The sequence below is a fragment of the Labrus bergylta genome, chromosome 15, assembly GCF_963930695.1.
Source record: "Labrus bergylta chromosome 15, fLabBer1.1, whole genome shotgun sequence".
Lineage (NCBI taxonomy): Eukaryota > Metazoa > Chordata > Actinopteri > Labriformes > Labridae > Labrus > Labrus bergylta.
The window spans coordinates 13,863,668-13,882,472 of NC_089209.1; the positions used below are offsets into that span (position 1 = coordinate 13,863,668).

General features: G+C 38.2%; 1 protein-coding gene across 2 annotated transcripts; it reads right to left on the reverse strand.

The window, feature by feature from the left end:
* Positions 1 to 613: 613 nt before the first annotated feature.
* LOC109994202 (potassium voltage-gated channel subfamily H member 5-like) lies at positions 614 to 17,402 on the reverse strand. 2 transcript variants are annotated; one of them, XM_020647431.3, is made up of 12 exons: positions 17,274 to 17,402; positions 15,517 to 15,640; positions 14,834 to 14,940; positions 14,618 to 14,746; positions 13,596 to 13,711; positions 12,874 to 13,266; positions 12,656 to 12,748; positions 11,044 to 11,473; positions 6,640 to 6,839; positions 5,917 to 6,169; positions 4,931 to 5,127; positions 614 to 2,582 (listed from the first exon to the last, which is right to left on the reverse strand). In XM_020647431.3, exons 1-12 carry the CDS (start codon positions 17,344 to 17,346, stop codon positions 1,506 to 1,508), a joined length of 3,192 nt encoding a protein of 1,063 aa, XP_020503087.1. In that variant the 5' UTR covers positions 17,347 to 17,402; the 3' UTR covers positions 614 to 1,505. The 2 variants fall into 2 exon arrangements, with proteins under 2 accessions (XP_020503087.1, XP_065819588.1); XM_065963516.1 differs by having other exon boundaries at positions 13,596 to 13,714.
* Between the last annotated feature and the right edge of the window lie 1,403 nt (positions 17,403 to 18,805).

Here is an 18,805-nt window from a genome sequence, read left to right on the forward strand (position 1 = left end):
ATGATAGGAGAAACAGTCTGCTTTGATGCATGTCACCCCCTGCTTTCTCTCCATTTGTTCTGTCTGTTATTGACGTACTGATTAAAACCAGGCTAAGGAGTGGCTGGACTAATTCAGGTGGATTTAGGTGCTTCAATTATTCCTGCTTCAGAGGAAAATGCTTTCCTGAACAATCACTGTAGACAGATTTCCTTGATGCATGCAAAGTCATTTTTATATGTTATATAAAATAGATTTACGTCATCGGTCACATGTTCATATGAATACAACTCACAGCCTACACAAAACTAGAAAATATCAAGAGTAATGTTTGTGTGCGTTATCATTTTCTTAATTGTAATGCTAAGTTAAACCCTGGATGTATATATTCTCATTCTTAGTTTTTATATTTTTAGTGCTTATTGACTTTGTATTTAATATTATGTTGTGTTTATTTGCTAATATTGTGTGTTTGGATAACCTGCTGCTGTAACGCCACAATCTCCCAGTTTGGGATCAATAAAGTAATTCTATTCTATTCTATTCTAATGAAAATGTTCATTTCAGGATTTGCACCGTGTTGTGCAGTAACACGTGAAATCTCCCATGGTTAAAAAAAAAAACAAGACTTGCATAACTGTTTATTTAAACAAATAAGGAATAATACTGACAGAAACACTGAAATTCAAACTTGGATCAAATACCTGAGCAAGAGGCCGGAGGAACATGGAAGAATATACAAGAGGTTTGCCTCAGTGAGCCGTTCAATTATTAACATTAGTTTTAAGGAAAATAAATCTTGAACAATGAAATGAATGGAATGATCTATAGGCTAGTTGAATAAATCTATAATCAAATGTCCATTTCTGCATTCCTATTCCTAATTCACATGCAAAATTTAAAAATGTTCTAAACAGCATATGCATAATTCAGTAACAAATTCAACTAAACCAATATTTAGTTTCAAGTTTTAAATAATGTGTTTGTATTTATTGTCTGGTGAAGAACAAGAAAAAAAGAGTTAAATGCCAACACCATAAAGACCTGATCACATCCCATCAAACCCTGAATGAGGCTTTATCATTGTAAGGCACGTGTCATTACCTTAATATTTACAGTCTATGGTCATTACCTGACAGTAACTCTAAGGTTGGTTCTCACTGTCACCTAACTGATCTGTAAAGTTATCTCATCACTCTGAAAGTTGTGCCAAGCACTTTGAATTTAAATCAAGAAGAAAATCATTCCAGGAAGACCGTGAAAATGATAAAGATATAGAAAATATATTCCCCCTACTTAACTCCTTTTAAAACAAGTGTTCAAAAATACTAATTTCAGTTTTGGCTTTCCAAACCGTGACATACAAAGGAGCATAAAAGTGCTTCCAAAAAAACAAGAGTACAAGAATATTCCCTGGGTTAAATCAAGATATTTACTGCATGCAGTCAAGTGTTCAATCTTAGACACTTCTCTGGCAGAAGATCAAGACATGCAAACTGGTGAAAACTTCTTTATTACAAGAAGTTTTAAAACGGTCCATCATCTTTTTTTGGTGCAACAAGCCTAGAGGAGGCCTCAGCCAAGTCATGACTTTTCACTCTGGCCTTCGGCGATGACGTCGGCGGCAGCGACAGTCTTCTTTTTACCGACAGCAGCCTGAGGACCTCGCTCACCTGCGTCTCGAGTACCGACAGGCGGCCGCTCAGGACCTGAATGTCTGCCTTCAGCTCTAGCTTTGCGTCGTGAAGGGTGGCGTGAAGGAGTGCTTGTTCAGACACTGGCTGAGGAAAGGAGTGTCTGAGGGAGTCGACCCCCAGGCTGAGCCCGAATGGATTTTTCTCCATTGGGCTCTTTTCCATCGGGCTTCTCTCAAAGGAGCTTCTTGACTCTCCAGCTCGGTCAATGCGTAGATCACTTTTTGTGATGCCGCTGTCACAGGAGTCTGTTTTGTGCAGGGCGCTTGTTTCTTCACCTGCTTCTCCGGCACTGGTTCCACCCTCTGTGCTCCCCGTCTCCCCGCCCTCCTCCAAATCCTGGTTCTTGTTGGTCACGGCTAACTGTTCTGAGCATCCTTTTGGCCACTCCTCCTCCTTCTTTGGCTGCTTCTCAGGCTCCACAGCAGGAGGCGGTGGTGCGGCTGAGGTGACATTTTTAAACTTTGCCCAACCTCGAGGACCTTTGCTGTTTGTAACGATGCTTGGAGCTCCCTCTCGACCTGCACTGCTTCCCCGCACAGGGCAGGACAGTTGATTGTCTTCACAAGGCTTCGATTTAGACTCCCCAGCCTCCTGTGTGCAGCTTTGCCCTGAGTTCTCAGTGTACATTAACGCTTGAGGAGGTGCATCCAGGCCTCCCCCCGTGCAGGGTGAATTATTCTTCACAGCCAGAAAAGGCTGAGAGGAAATACTTTTGGAGTTTGAGTCGATCTGCACACAGTTGTGTTCACAGTAAGCGTTGGAATGCCCCGGTATCGTAGTGTCTCTCTGCTGTCTGAACCTCTGGAACAGCTTACGGACCGGGTGGTCGTCAGGAATGGAGAGGGTCACCTCGGTCCTCTGGCGCTCCTGCTCCCTCTTCACATCTGCGATCTTCCTGAAGATGACCTGGAAAGAGAAAAACTGTGAATGAGAACAGTGATGGCGGGGACACACACACACACACACACACACACACACACACACACACACACACAGAGGCCACATTTTAAATTTGAATATTGGAGCCCTACAGACTGTACATGTAATGCAGCTTTATAGAAAGGAGCAAATCTAGGCCCACTATATATGCTGAAATATTAAAGAGCAGCAATGCTCAAGGGAAACTGTTAATGGAGCGATAATGGAGCGATGTCGAGGCGGTGAGTGTTTCCGAGTCCTCTCATAAAACAAATAAAGAAAACTTTAAACAGCTTCTTAACTTCCTTTTCTTCACTCAGTGGTCTTGAATAATTTCAAACATTGATATATTTTTAAATAGTTTGCATCTTGTAATGTTCGGTTGGGCATTATTGTTTAAATATCTTTTTTTATGTTCTGTGTGAAACTGTGATCACTTTTAAGTATTTTTAAGTATTTTTATGTATTTTACGCAGGGATGGATATTGCACATTAGCCTTTAAATGCTGTACGGTGTGGCATTGGTTTAAGTGCGTCATATGCGTCATCATTTAAATAAACAATACATTAATAAATCAGTGCATTGACTGACACACTGTCTGAAACTCTAAAGTTCATTAGAGGTAGTATAAGAGGCCGATACCAATACTGATATTGTTGTTCTTACAACAGTGATATGAAGTATTAAGTGCCCCATGTGTAAAGTTTAAAAGCATTTAGAGACTACAAGGGGTCAACTTCCTTTATAAGAAATGAATTGATTTAATGCATCTTATGTTTTATGTTCTAAACCATTTCATGAGAGAAAGCTGTTTTACTGGAAGGTCTACTCTTGATCCTTTTTTGCTGAGGTGTCAATAAGCAAACCAGCTGCAAAGGGTCAGCTGAACACATTCTAGTAGAGAGGGAAGAGAGTTCATCTTAAACCTATGCAGTTTCTAAAGCTGCTCAAATTAATAATGAATGGTTATATTTTTATTGAATGCATTTTAAGAACAAGCCATAAATCTTTCAACATGTAGCCACATTTTACCTTTAAGTTGTTTAGATGTAGAGCGGCTGTTCTTTACTGTTTTAGCTCAGTACAATAACATAAGACCTTTAACAACAGAGCTGCAGCAATATCATTATGTAAAGCATTATCAAATCATTATTAACCCGAGGCATTTTAATGTTCATAGTATGTAAGGGTTGATTTTCTCTATAGAGACATAATGTTACGTATATGCATGTCTATGTCATTTCTTCATAAGAGTGCATAATTTAAATCATAATATGCACAAGTTTCCATAAATCCACTCTGAACAAAGAGCAAAACAATCCACATGTGGCAGACTAAGTTTAAAGAGAATATTTCTTATCAATAATTAATGTGATCTTGATCCCATAGGACAAGAACGATAGAGATATATGAGCAACCCCCTATGGAGACTGGAAATAATTCATATTAGCCACAATGGCATAAACATGTACACCATTGCTATGCTCCATCAAATATTAATTAGAGCCTAAGACTGACACTATCAGATCTTTTGTTTCAAACTACTGTACACTTCTGTGAACTTCTTCAGAATAGTTCATATAGATACACATATGCACTAGTCAAGGACAGATAGTGGGTTGGCAATCCCACTAAGGACTTAATAACTTGGGAACGACTGTGAAAACATGCTATCTGAAGAAATTATATGTGTTCTGTATCAGCTTTTTCTCCTCTATATTGAAGTTTTATGATGCTTAAACTGAGTGAAATATTCAAAATCAAAAGTTTTATGTTTTTATGGCTGCATCCAGAGTTGTGATTAGAGGGTGGCCAGGGGTGGCATGGGCCCCCCTCTGAATCTACGGCTATCTGCCTGGTCAGATGCCTGGCTTAAGCTCAAACCATTTATTTTAGGCTGAGTTGTAAAGGTTCACTGCTAGCTTTTTTGGCAGTTATGTGTAGTAAATGTTCTTTCTCTGATACTTTTCACTCTGATGTTTTGTCATATTTTTTTATATTATTTAGTAGTCTAAGTAGATGTGATTAATTGAGACAAAAAAAAGTAAATAAATGTTCTCTGGACTTATTATTGTGTGCATTAACACCAGTCATAAACGTCTGGACAAGCCCCTGAATGACCGGTACTACAAATCCGCAAATTTTAGCCTGACATATCTGGTATTTTGGAAAACTGAAGAGCGCCTAGGTGTGTACAGTAGAGTATCAATTATGTCTGGTTACAATTGTTATTTAGACCATCACTATATATTTCCTAACAATGCCATAGATGCCCAAATAATATTTTTTGAAGACAACAAATAGTCTTTCCTCACAGTTCAAGAGTCATTTTTACCCGTTTTCGAAGATTGCAGGTAAGGATGAGGTTGCGGGAGAACGTGTTGGCAAATGCTGTGTAAAACTCCAGCACTCTCATCAGAGCATCCCTCCTGATAACATGCAGGTCGCAGTAAGTCAAAGCACGGACATTTGCACAAGACCGGGCCATTGTGGTTTCTTTCCAGAACACATCTCCAAACACATCACCTTTTCCTGCATGGAGCCAGAAATATTATCCTTTTGTTAATCACAGACTGGAAGTTCACATTTTTGTCAAAAGCATGTCAGGCGTCATGAAAACGTTTTTACAAACTCAAATTCCATCATGATGTCATGCTCCTGTTGTTCCTGGTTGTTAGTCTTAATAAATCACACAAACCATCCCCATCTTGATGCTTGACAACTAGACAAGCAGTAAAATGATAATCGTCATAAATAGCTAATGTTAGCATCTGCCACTTACTAGCTAAAATTACCAGAGCTTGGACGTAGCTGAATGATAATATTAATTAATTGGAATGTGTTGGAGGAAAAGACCGGGAAAGGGGTTCATTTCTTGGTTACAGTGACAGTGATGATATTAGTGGTCGTCTGTTGTAGCCAAAAAAAGTAATACAATGAGCATGTTTTTTCTTTACAAAGTTAAATCAATCTAAGCCTTATCAAAAGTACTGTTAGCATTCAGCCATTTCCAATAGAATGCTAAAATAAGCTTGAATGTCGGTAAACGTTATCATTAGAGAATTGTTTTCTGGAAGTAGCTAATGGGTTTTCAAATACGTTGCTTTCCTTTGACAGGATTGTCCAAATTATCCCACCAGAATTCTCTTATATATTGTCTTTTCTGTTGGTGTTTTTGGTTTAGGAAGGAAATATGTCACTTAAAACCAGAAATAGAGGAGCACAACATTTTAACCGGTTCCACACCGAGTGTGATGTCAGAGAAAAATGGCCGCTGTTTGAGTATGGCCAATTGTATTTCATAACATTGCCTATAATTACCCAGTATAGCGATGACCTCATCATCCTGTATGACCTCGAGTGAGCCAGAGACCACAAAGCAGAGTGTGTCGACACTCTCTCCGATGTGGAAGATGAGGTCTCCAGGTGCACAGTGTGTGGTCTGAAACTCTACTGCCAGAGAGCGCAGACAGCCATCACAGGCCAGGCGAAATGCAGGATGGTCGTTGAACACCTGCCTGTTTAAGTGGACGCAGATATCGGCCCGCATGTCTTTGGGACAAATTGCCAGAACCTAAAAGAAATGGTGTCGATTGTGAACGTCATCAGCAGTGGTCAACCTTTTCCAAACAGTTAAGTCCAAAAGTTTTTAGTTGAGGGTGTTTCTATCACACCAGTCATATTGAAGCTCAATTTCAAAACCTTTTCAATAAAAGCTTGAATAAAATAGAGTGCAGGCTACTAATTTATGGTGTTCCTCGGGTGTTCAAAAAACACATACAAGTAGACCTTTTGATAGAAAATACATCAATGCAGTTGATGTCAGTCATTATTAGGCAAATGTACTTCTATAATCCAAATTATTCTGAAAAATTTGGCAACATTTTCCAAAGCTGCAGGGCCACAAGAAACATAAACTTTTTAGTAGCCCTGCCTTCATAAACCTCCATCAAATCAGTGCATTGAGATAATTCTATGACAATAAACATTTATTTATAAGCCTTTTTGTGTTAACAGACATTTGCTTTGGACCCTTAGTGATACCTTATCTGTGTCTATGCCCTTGGACATGGCCCAGGTGGAGACGATGAAGTCCATGACGCGTTCACTCAGACCTTTGGGAACCTGGTAAAGCTTCAAAAAGTCACGCACATTGTTGAGCATCTCATGGTAGCGGTTCGTGTTGGTGTACATCTGCTGGAAGATGGTGGTGACGTTTCCAAAGATGGTGGCATACAGCAGTGCTAAAACAGGCAGATGAAGAGCAAAGTCAGGTACCAAAGAAACAGCATGGCTGCAAAAAAGTCTGACTTGTAGTGAGGATATGATTTGTTGCATTAGGGATTTTGGTTCACAAGAAGGTCTGAAATGTTTTCTCAATGAATAATTGATACTTGTTTGTCTATATTCTGTAATTCTTCTCATATTTGAGGTTAATTATTGGAAGGTGTGATGGATCCAATAAATACAGTATGAGGAGGTCCTAGGGGGTAAAAACCCTTTAACATTGCATTTTTGCCTGCCCTCTACCTTTTATCTAAAAAACCATTTATGGTGCCAAATCAATAAAAATCTCCTTAAACAACTTAAAAGTCAAAAAAGGTCAGATGTTAAATCTTGATTAAGAATGTGAGGCTTTAATACTTAAGGCTTGGTTTGCATGTTTTCTGTTACAAAATTGAATTTAATATCCTTCTCAAACTAAACATAGATTTTAGCAAAAAGCACTTACATAGCACAATTCAACAGCATTTAATTTCCCCCAAATCCCATTACATGTATCTCAAGTATATTATAAGTAATAGAAGAATGTATTCTTTAGGTAAAAGACTTTATTTTGAAAGGGAAAACAATGAAAATGTGAGACAAGCTCTTTGAATGTTGGCGACCATTTGACTTAACCTGGGTAATAAGTATGACTTGCACATTAACTTTGATTATGACCAAACTGTTTCATATTTTAGTACAAGACATGCAATTTTTTTAAAAGAAATAAATAATTTTCTGTGTGTGCACTCAACAATCGCAGCATAATACCCGATATATTGTAAACAACATGGCTCTTCTCTAAAGAGTTCAAATATATACACACACAAGTGGTGGACTGTGATTCTATAATGCGATTCATAATGCAAATATTCCACAGAGCAGAGAAGTGTGCTGCAACGCTGCAGTGACCTCAAAGAGTCATTCAGCATCTCTTATCGAGAGCCTTTACCAGCTCAAGAGGAAAGAGTCGTATCCAGTCTTAGAGGTTAGGATACATAACTAACACGATGGCTCATTGTCCTTTTACTACACTGAAGCCTGCGGGTAAAAAACTCTCCCTTTCTCCAATTCCTACCGCATAATTAAACCCAAGTATCTGTAGCAGGAGATTTATCGGCTGTAATCAAAGGCGACATTTTGTTGTGACTGAGTGATCTTCGTGATGGAAACACCACCAGAGTACTGGGTGTTTACTTTAGGAAGTACAGACCTTGAAGCGAGGCTGTCAGTTTGGGTTTCCCTCACTGTTTTTATTGCATCACTTTACATGCTGTTTCAGAGGACTGGGATAAAGGTCAGTGCATGAGGGCGAATCGTGACAGAGGAACTGTAAAGCAAAGGCTGACAGTGGAGGCAGGGACTCTAAAGGTGAAGCTATTACTGTAACTGTTGTGTGTGATGAAAACAAGACAGACAACTGTATAAAAATAGCTCTTCCTATTTTTATAAAGAGGTCCATCGTCATTTAAATGAGGTTTGTTGGATTTTCTTTGTAGTGAGTCACATAATTAGAGCAGCTTCTATATGTTGATTACACTTACAGTATATATGTGAATGACAATTCTAAGGTGGCAAAATGTACTGACCTCTATGTTCACCCTTTTTGATTATTACAGTAGATTAAGTGTGCAGTTAAAAAAATATGACATTAGGAGTCCTCATCACAGCGGCCCTGGGTTCAAATCCGACCTCGGACCTTTCCTGCATGTCATCCCCCACTCTTCAGCTGTCCTATCTCATAAAGGCATAAAGGCAACAACAACAAAAAGACATTGAAACACAAGTGGAGACTATTTATAAACCTGTAGTGTTACAACATGCTATGGTCCATTACACTGCATTGAAGTCAGATGTGCAGGTGATTTACTGATCATTAAAACCATAATCAAATATATCATGTAAATAAAACATTTAGAATTTAGTTAGCATCAGGTTACTACAAGTGGAGGGTTATTTGTTTTGTGTATTTTGAAAAGAGCTGTATATAATATATTTAAAAATATTTATTAGTTGAGTTAGGCACATTTTTGAATACGTACATTTTATTTCCCAAAAGAACAATTCTTTTCTAATGGAGGGTACTGATGGCTAACCTTCAGACAGACCCTCACAGGGCGGATAGTGGCCACAGAAAAAAATGTCACTTTTTGTTATTGACAAAGTCGAGTCCTAAACTCTGCACAGTGGCTCAAGTGGTGAGTCTGCAGCTGAAAGTGTGAGTTACACAGAGACGAGAGAGTCTAAGAATGAAAAAAGAAAACCATAATTTTACATTCTTCAATAAAAACAGTAGCATTTGGTGATGAAAATAATCCGAAATTGGCCATTCCTTTTTTTTTTGTTGCAATTTTTGCATTTATTAGATCGGATATGCAGACGAAGAGAGACAGGAAGAGAGTGGGGGGATGACATGCAGCAAAGGGCCAGGGTTCGGACTCAACACCACAGCCACTGCGACGAGGACCACAGCCTCCATTCATGGAGCGTGCGACAGAACCGCTAGGCTATCGGCGCCCAAGAAATTAGCCATTCTTCATTTTAAAAAATGTGCTGTTTTTATAAGTTGCTCTGCTGGGCCAACACACAAAAATGAACCAAAATCAAAATTTAAAGATCTGCACAAGCTGTTAAACTTCCTATATTGAAGTCTGACCTTTTCAGCAATAAAAAAAACATGAGAAAACTTATTGAGACACAACCCTCAATCTTCTTTCTTTGTATGGAATGAGATAAATACATTTTTAAAAGTCATATTTTATACCAAACTGCAGACATAAGAACATATAGCCAGATAACTTTGCTTTATTGTGTTCTTAACAGCACTTGATAGTCTGAATCGTTTGTCTTTGCTTTAGGATCTCGTACGCTGTCGTTTGCTTGTTCACATTCGAGCGCTTGTATCTGAAGACTAATTGATTTTAAAATGCAATTTGTTTTCTAAATAATCATTATACAGTGTTGATCTCTGCTGCTGTACACCATACACTTTTCCATAAAAACCACTGAATGTTGGTTTGATCTTTTAGAGCTGATTCTCTGAACCTGTAAAACATATGTTGCTTCACTGGCCGCTGGCAGAGAGCCACACAGACTGTGCAGCACACTAGCGTGTTTCGCATCACACGCAAGTAAATGCATCCAGATTGGTATGGCTCCCTCCTTCAAGGTTGCACTGGCATGTTATGAATGCATGAATGAAATGAAGCAGCATCAAAGGATGTATGTATAGTTTGTTGCCGAGAGGTAAGGAGAAGGAAGGAGCAACGCTATACAGCTGATTTTCTTCTAGAATATGGCGATCATAATAAATATGTATGTGTTTACATTTCACATTAAAATACCAACTGTTAGCTTATATCACCTAAAGAGCTGTTCTTATAAGAAGCAGTCCCTCTTAAACTAACCCCTCTGTGGTTGTTAATAAGCTGGGCTATCCATAACTGAATTCAAGCCCTGTGTGACCACGTTCATAAACAATGTGAAAGACAGCTAATAATTGCCACATTACAGTAACTTGAATGTTAAGGACAACATCTCACTGTTTGAGGATGAGCTTGGGGAAAATAGCAGCTAAGATACCTGAGGCCAAACCATGGACTGTATGAAAGAAGTGGACAGAGTGAAGTCACCTATTTGGTGACTGGTTAATTTAAAGCCTCAAGTTTTACTTTTAGCGGTTGTGCTCTTGGTTTTTGAAAGCTGAATGTTACCATATTTGGATGAGAGAGTGGATCTGCATTACTTCATCCCCTGGTTGAAAGGTTGCCTTGTTGGAGACTTGTCACCAAGTAACCACAAAATCAAAGTTTATCCTTCTCGATTCTCAATCTGACCCTTATTTTTAACCATAATTGCTTTATCAACATCATGCTGTATTCAGGGGCAGAGCCAGACTTTTTTTTGACTGGGGCGGCTCAACTGGGGCTCTCACTTATGCATGGGTGGCCTGAAGTTTGTGGGCACACAGAGGTAGTAAGAGGTGAGAACATATACATTTTCTTAGCTTGATTCTTCAAGGAACCAAAAAGCTGTATTTTCAAAGATGTATGTCCAGAGTGTCAATTTAAAGTTCTAAAAAATGAAATATGCCTCATTGAAATGTAAGGAAAGTTACATAATGTTTGTAATGTTTGTGTTTGTAATGTTTGTAATAGAAAGTTTATACTATGATGTACTTACAGCCGACCATCATCATCGCCACTGAGAAAATCTTCTCGCCATCTGTGGCCGGAGCGATGTTTCCAAAGCCGATGGTGGTGAGACTGGTCATGGTGAAGTAGAGCGAACTAATGTACAGCGTGTCCTTGTTGGGACCGCCTTCCCACTTTCCTGTCCCGCTGGCGTTGTAGCGGTATGGAGTCCCGATACTCAGGGCCAGCTGGTAGAGCCAGCTGTCTGTCTTTATGGTGTTGGTGGTCTCATCGATGACCTCGTAGTCCCCGATGCTGTACCAGATACAAGCCAGCCAGTGGGCCACCAGGCCGAAGACACACACTAGCAGAACAAGGACGGCCGCTCCGTATTCCAGGTAGTGATCCAATTTACGGGCCACCCTGCCGAGTCGAAGCAGGCGGATCACTTTCAGGGAGCTGAACAGGCTGCTGAGACCCTGAAGATGGGAGGAAGATGGGAGTCAGACATAATGTGCTGTTGGAGAGAATGATTTGTGGAAAGTTTTTGGCTAAAAATTCTGATGATCAATCGCTGGAGTCACTTGTTCCAGTTTGTCAAATCTGAGTTTTTCATGGGTTTCTTTCTACTGCAATAAAAAACTTGAAGTCTGTGTTTTTAAGACTGGTGGTTGAACAAGCAATTTGAAAATGTCATTCATAACTGAAAGTTACAATACATTTTTTTACCAAATCATAAAAAAACGGACTAATTTATTATTTAAAAAAAAAAAACACACACAATTTGTAGTTACCTTTGATATTCTGCTTCAACCTATCATGAACTCATTATTGAAAAAAGCTTTTTTCAGTAGGTTAAATGGATTTTCTCAATTTTCCAGTCCTATTGTTACACTGAAACACTAATACCAGTTCGTCTGTGGGTTTGTGGGGCAGATAATGAACAAGGTCACTTTTTATTTTAAAGTTCAAAACAGCAGAGGCTTTTACTGCTGATATACAGTAACTATATTTGTAGAATCAGAGTAGGCTTTTCTGACACAACTTCACCAACTTCCAAGGTGCATACAGAATTAAAAATTCTACACATTTTTTTTTAAAGGTCAAAAAGCTCCAGCACCACTTGCAGTTTAAAGAACAACTTTTTGTTGTTGCTGGAGATTTTTGACCTCCTCTATATTACATTTTTTTTATTTTTTTTACTTTCTCTAACTTCTCACAGACATTATTATCTGACATTTTACAAAAAAATGTGGGTTACATGAACCTGCACAGACTTTTGAGACACTTGGGGGGCAGCATAAGAAAAGCTCCAATCATATTTTGACGTTTACAAACTCTCTCAGGCTGACATGGCTGTTAGAAAACAGCTACCTCTGTATTCATCAACCAGCGGAGTTGATTCTATGGTCCAAAATTAACTCTCTGTTAGCCCTGTTTTTGGCCTCCACCAACTCCTGAGGGAGAAATCTGGTACCAACCCAACACAATGCTACATTAACCAGCGAAACTTACTTTGCTTTTGTGCTGTTTTGTTATTGGACATGTATCTTACAGTGGGCGTATTTATTACTATAATAGTAAGTCATGAATTGTTAAACCAAAACAATGAGCTGATAGTTTTTACATTTCTGTAAGTTTTAAAAGATGGATATCCTTACTGGTAGAAAAGAGTCTTCTGCCCGTGTGGTATTCCTGTGGAAGTTTGGTGTCTCCCGCACGTGACTTGCTGTCGTCGCAGATGTAATAATATCCTTCATGGAAACAGTCAATCACACATGTTTTGATATTTTTTTACAAAGTGTTCAGAGTTAATTTCTGAGCAATCTAAGCAATAAACAAATGACATGAAATCATTCTCAGTTTCAGGTCCACCCACCTCATTTACATGTTCAAAGGCATTGATGATGTCATAGGGCAGACAGGACAGCAGGTCGATGACAAACCACGTCTTCAGGTAATTCATCCGTATCAGCCTCGCGTCTGAAATCACCTCTCCAGAAGGACCCACAAAGGTGGTGTGGAAGTTGAGCACGATGTCAATCAGGAAGATGACGTCCACCACGCTGTCAAGAACCAGCCACGCCAGGTTGTTCTGCTTCGTCTTGAAGGAGACGTTGTAGGGAACCATGATGGCCGTGTAGAAGGTAAGGATGAGGATGACCCAGTCCCAGGTGGTCTTGAAGGTGCAGTAGTGGAGGATGATGTGTGGGGGGGTCTTCGGTGCCTCTTGTTTGTACTGAGGGAGAATTTCTGATCCCAGCTGGAGAGCCTTTGATTGAAAGGGAATATTAAAGGTGATGAATGCAGAATCTCATGAGATGTGCATCAAGTTCCTCTATAATCTGACTTTTAAAGACCTCTGTGTAACGCTGCTTTCACATTTTAAGCTTTCATGTTTTTTTTCCTTTAAACTGAGATGTAACTAAATTCTTTTATTAAGTAAAATATATATAACAATACTTTTTAATTAGCCATTCTACAAAAGCTATTGAGAAGACCTAGTTCTCCAACCTATGAGCAACTTCCCTGATGTAATTTGACCACTGAACACATAGCATTAAAAAGAAGCTCTCCTTGTAAGACCAGGATGCGACTCACCTCAGCCAGTCTGGAGGGCTTGTGGCTGACCTCGGTCTGGCTCAGCGGAGCCAACTGCTGCACCAGGTTGCGATTGTTGGTCAGTGCACGGGTCAGTCTGCCAAACTTTGTCCATCCTGCTAAGAGGCAATAAATCTGATGTGATGCAGCCTGTTACCGAGCAAATCTTCATACAAAGTGTAACATTTTTAATTGCAATGATGATATTTTTCTTAAACTGTACATTTAATCATGCTGAACATTTTTGACATCATGGCTTACGATCTAAAATATCTCCCCTAAAGAAGAAAGCCATTAAAGACTGCAATGCGGATATTCAAACTCAGTATTTCCCACTTGTTTGCTTGTCGTCTGTGCTTCACAAGAAACATTTACTTTGAAACGTAATAGTTGTTTATGTTCTTATTGCAAAAACATTGCAAAAATGCATCATCCAGGGAGATATTTAACAATGTTTCTACACTGAAACAAAGATAAAGGGCACATGTGTTTTATATAGAAATGTATTTGTGTAAAAAATTGGTATACTGTTTTAAGTTTTGGTGCTGTACTGAGCAGGACTCAGAAGTCTAGATTTCTATCCACTGTGTATAATCAGTGTTTTCATACATTTGCCCTCCTCATGTGGCCTGAGTGTCCTTTGTTTCTGCTTGATGTATATAAAATCCTTTGCGGCTCACAACATCCCCTGGGACATGGCACGACTCAGACCCACAGAGACCCGTGTTCACTGACCTGCACACACAACACCTGGACTGTTGTACGTTACAAACCAGGAAGCAAACGTCTGTTACGTCACAGCCACTCATGTGTGCTTCAGACCTTTGGCTGCCCTCTCTGGCCTGTTTGGTCAAAATCAGGCTAAAAATATCCAAACTGAATCAAGACTTTCACTTGCCAATCAGCTGATCTAAACTTCATGTCTATGTGGAAAAAGAAATAAGAATGACCTCCGAGCAGTTTTAAAACCCTGAATGCAGGCAGATTCAAACCATCTGGATACATTATACGATCTGTCTCACCTCTTGTTGCCTCGTCCTCAATGGGCTGTTTGAAAAGTGTGATGTCTCTGAAGGTGCAGAGGAAAAGAACCACCTTGTCATTTTCATTTCTGATCGGAGCGACCTGCATGTAAAGCCAGATTGGTGTTCCTGTGGAAAGGATTGAAATGAGAGTTATGAGAGACTTAATGATATTTCATGGTAATAAAAATGAAAACGCTCAATGGTGATACTTACTATCCTTAGTATAGAGCAGCACCTCATAGAAGTTGGACTCATAGTTATCAAAGGTCCTTCTGATGTTGTCAATTGTATTCTTGTCAGTCAGGTCACCGTACATGAAACTACGAAACAGCAGAGAAAAATGCGCCAAAAACATGAAAAAAAATGGTGTTCTTGTAAACTGGTAGAAGGGAAGATGATTAAAAAAGTCAAAAATTAACTATTTTTCTGAATGTCTTTAATTGTATTACATAATGACAATGTTATTATTATAGAGATCTCAGAAGCAAGACAAAGTTGTATTTCGTTTCTGGTCCTTTGGCATGTCTTTTTCATTTCAAACATTTTGGAATTATAGGACTCTCTGGGATTCATTTCTTTATGGAAAAACAGACTCATTTACATTGTCTCTTCTGGACATGATTTACCACAATAGATGTCAGATAAATTAAAAATATTACTATTACTGTCCTATTTTATAGTTTCAGTTTCTGTGAAGGTCTATATACAATGTATAAATAAGAACTTCATTTTGTAATAGTCACTTAAAGGGGAAACGCTTTTGCTTAGAAACCTTTTTAAAACATGAAAGAAGCCACATCATTAATTTTGATTGAATTAATCTGCACCTTTATTTAAAAATAAGCCATCCACTGTATCCTCATATTGAGGCCATTACAGGGCTATGACCGTCTTACTTGCAGGTGCCGCTCCTGTGCATGACTTCCGATCTGTGGTATCCAGACAGCTTGCAGAATCCATCATTGCTGTAAACCACCGGCCACTGCACGATCTGTGCATTCCCTAAGAGGAAACTGGTTTCTGCAACAACAACAAAAAACACAAAAACACAGCAATAAGACAAAAAAATGTCTAATCTAACACACATCAGAGGACTGCTGCACCTGTTGATCAGCTTTTAGAGGGGAATCTTACCTTAATCATCACTACAGTTATGTAGCCACCTCAACCAAAAATGTGTCTTTTTTCTCATGTTGACATTGATTCATTCATTTAAAAAAATATGGTATTGTTAGATTCAAAAAGTCAATCTCCTATTTTCACATTTTCCTTCTTTCTTTATGGTCTCAAACATCCTGCTGTCCACTGTTAAAATTTGAAGAATAAACATCTCAAACCTGAACCTGAAATATCAATGGCAAGTATTTCATTCATTTAAAAATCAAATTGTGCTACTAAAAACATTATTTTAATAATTAAAGACACATGTATAAATATTTAAAGTCACTGTAAACAGAGGTAATCAGACCGGTTGCTGGGCAGAAATAGTTGTTGATAAAATGTCTATGTTCCAGTCTTAATGTGAATTAATTATTGATAAGGAGTGGCAAAGTTCTGCAGCTACACAACACTGTGGAGGGGGCTTTATCTTAAACGTAATGCTCAGATGTCAGATGAGTTTATGTTCTTTAGGAATGAGTCCACTCTGCAGTGGTTCGGGGTCTGAGAGCTGCAGGAACAAAGACTGGATTTCAGATGGTAGTCACACACAGTTCATTTGTTTAACTGGAGGTGAGTGAATGCAAGTTGCATTATCTTTAGACAACACAGTTTGAGCTATTAATAAAAAACATTTAATCTCACAAATTGTCACTCAAATATCTGAGCTTCAATCTGCAACACAGACTGTCAATACAAATATATTTTTCACAATAAATGTAAGAAATTTCTCTGCAAAACAGAACACTGTTGAAATGGACACGGGTGCTAAAGGAGATTAAATACCATAAATTGCATTTGTGTCACCAAAAGTGCAATCAGATTCACAGTCCTTTAAACAGCTCCTAAGGACCCCGAAATTTAACAGATTTTTGTTTAAAGTAAATACCTCTCTTAAAGTCTAGTGTCAAGCTAATCTCTGGATTGAACTCACATTATTTACAGTTATGTTAAGATGACTGTTGCAATTTCAGAAGGTTTAAAATTCAAATTCACTGCTCACAGAACAAATTGAAGGTATCATGCAGAAAATCATGAGAACCTTTGGGCTGAAGGTTAAATTATAAATACATAAACACTTCCTGTCTCTGAACATAACTGCAACACTGCTATAGGCCTATCTATTTGTTTTTAACTTACATCCACAAGTACAGTATATTTAATATAACCAGCCATATGAACCAGTCCTTTCTTTTAAACAAACCTCAAGTTTTATTCTTGTCATATATTCAAAATGTCTAAAGAAATATCATAAGAATATCAGATTTTTAGTTCATAACCCAGGGAATTTGGAATTGAGATTTCACATATATATAGTTATAGAAAGAAAAAGAAAGAAAAAAGAAGTGTGAAAATCGTCTAAATTGTCATTTGATGCTGCGTCCCACCCTTGGTTTACTTTAGTCTCTCGTGCAGCCCGCGCTGTGTGGTACCTTGATTGACATGTCAGATCAACATTCATGAAATCTTGTGTCCCCTACAAAGTAAAACTCACCGCTGGAGCGCCGCACGATGTTTTCCAGAAAAGTGTTTTGCGGAGCCACCAGTCCTCTCTTGCCCCCATGCATTATGAGGGTTCAGGACAGAGACCCACTGCTGCTCGGTGCGAGTGCTGATGTTGGCAACTATCCTCCTCAATTGAGCTGCCAGCCCGATCCGATCTTGGACCACAAGAGTCAAGTGACCCACATTTAAAGAGGAACATCCGGGTGTATATTGTTAAAATAAAGGCCTTGGTGTTGATTGTGGTATTTTTCCGTGAGTGAAAATTGAAGACAATTACATGTGCTCTTGGGATTACAGCTTTAATGATCCACAGAGTGCCTTTTGCAAATCACATTTACAGAGACTTTCTGTCATAGTCAGAGCCATGTACAGCCAGGAATAATTCATATAAAACAGGTAGCTTGATAGAAAACTTGAATAGATCTTAATTGACTAAATTAACTTAAAGTTTTTTGATGTATCACCAACTAATTTCATTTCAGAATTTACATACTTTGTATATTTTATTTTCAAAATAACGTTATTTAAAAGTGTGCGTCTTATTTTGAAGGACGTCCCACCTTTTTCCCGGTGTTATATCTGTACAAATACCTGATTTCTATCATACATTATTAATAAATAAATACTACTTGTACTACCACTACTACTAAACTACTGCCAATAATAATACATTTAATAATAACAACAACTAATAATTAGTACTAATTAATAATTATTCATAATATTATCATTATTATTCTTATATTATATTTGTTTTGCTTTTTGTATATGCACCATACTACTTTTCTTGTATTTTATTTATAATGTATGGGCTGTCTACAAAATAAGTTCCATCAGGCTATGTCTATCTTTTTAAGCATTTTTAAATTAAATAAAAGAGTAGCCTAACAGGAAAATGCTGGTTGTAAGATATTTATACAAAGTATAGCCTGGCAATAAAAAATACTTCGTTTGAATATTTATAATTTGTGTTCTGACTTTCATAAAAGTATAAGCATCAAGTTACTCAAAATCTTTAACTCAACATGAACTGGGCTTTTTTTTATTAACTTCAGGAACTTTCATTGTGTGTAAACCTTGACGACCCTGGGGACAAAGCAGTAACCCTTATCTCTTTACATAACAAATAAATATAATAATAATAATAATAATAATAATAATAATAACACATTGGTTTTATATAGCGCTTTTCTGAAAACTCAGAAACTCAAACATAAAACAATACAACAAAACAAAAAACGAGGAGGACAGAACAATGAAGAAGTAATGTGTGTGTGTGTGGGGGGGGGACAGTGGCTGTAGGCAGTGATGAAGAGGTGAGTTTTTAGGGATTTCTTGAAGGAGGTGAGTGTGGAGGAGTCTCGGATGTTTTTGGGGAATGAGTTCCAGAGGGTGGGAGCAGCAATGGAGCATTGGTATTTTACCTGTTTGTTGTGAAGTGTATTGAGATTTGTTATGAATTGGCGCTATACAAACAAAGATTGATTGATTGATTGATTGATTGATTGATTGATTGATTGA

Excerpts from the sequence above, each read along its gene's own strand:
- LOC109994202 (XM_065963516.1), bottom strand. The coding sequence starts at position 17,346 with ATGCATGGGGGCAAGAGAGGACTGGTGGCTCCGCAAAACACTTTTCTG. Across the intron at positions 15,641-17,273 it reads CATCGTGCGGCGCTCCAGCG|AAACCAGTTTCCTCTTAGGG; the intron begins GTGAGTTTTACT and ends TTGTTGTTGCAG. Across the intron at positions 11,474-12,655 it reads CAGAAGACTCTTTTCTACCA|GGTCTCAGCAGCCTGTTCAG; the intron begins GTAAGGATATCC and ends TCCCATCTTCAG.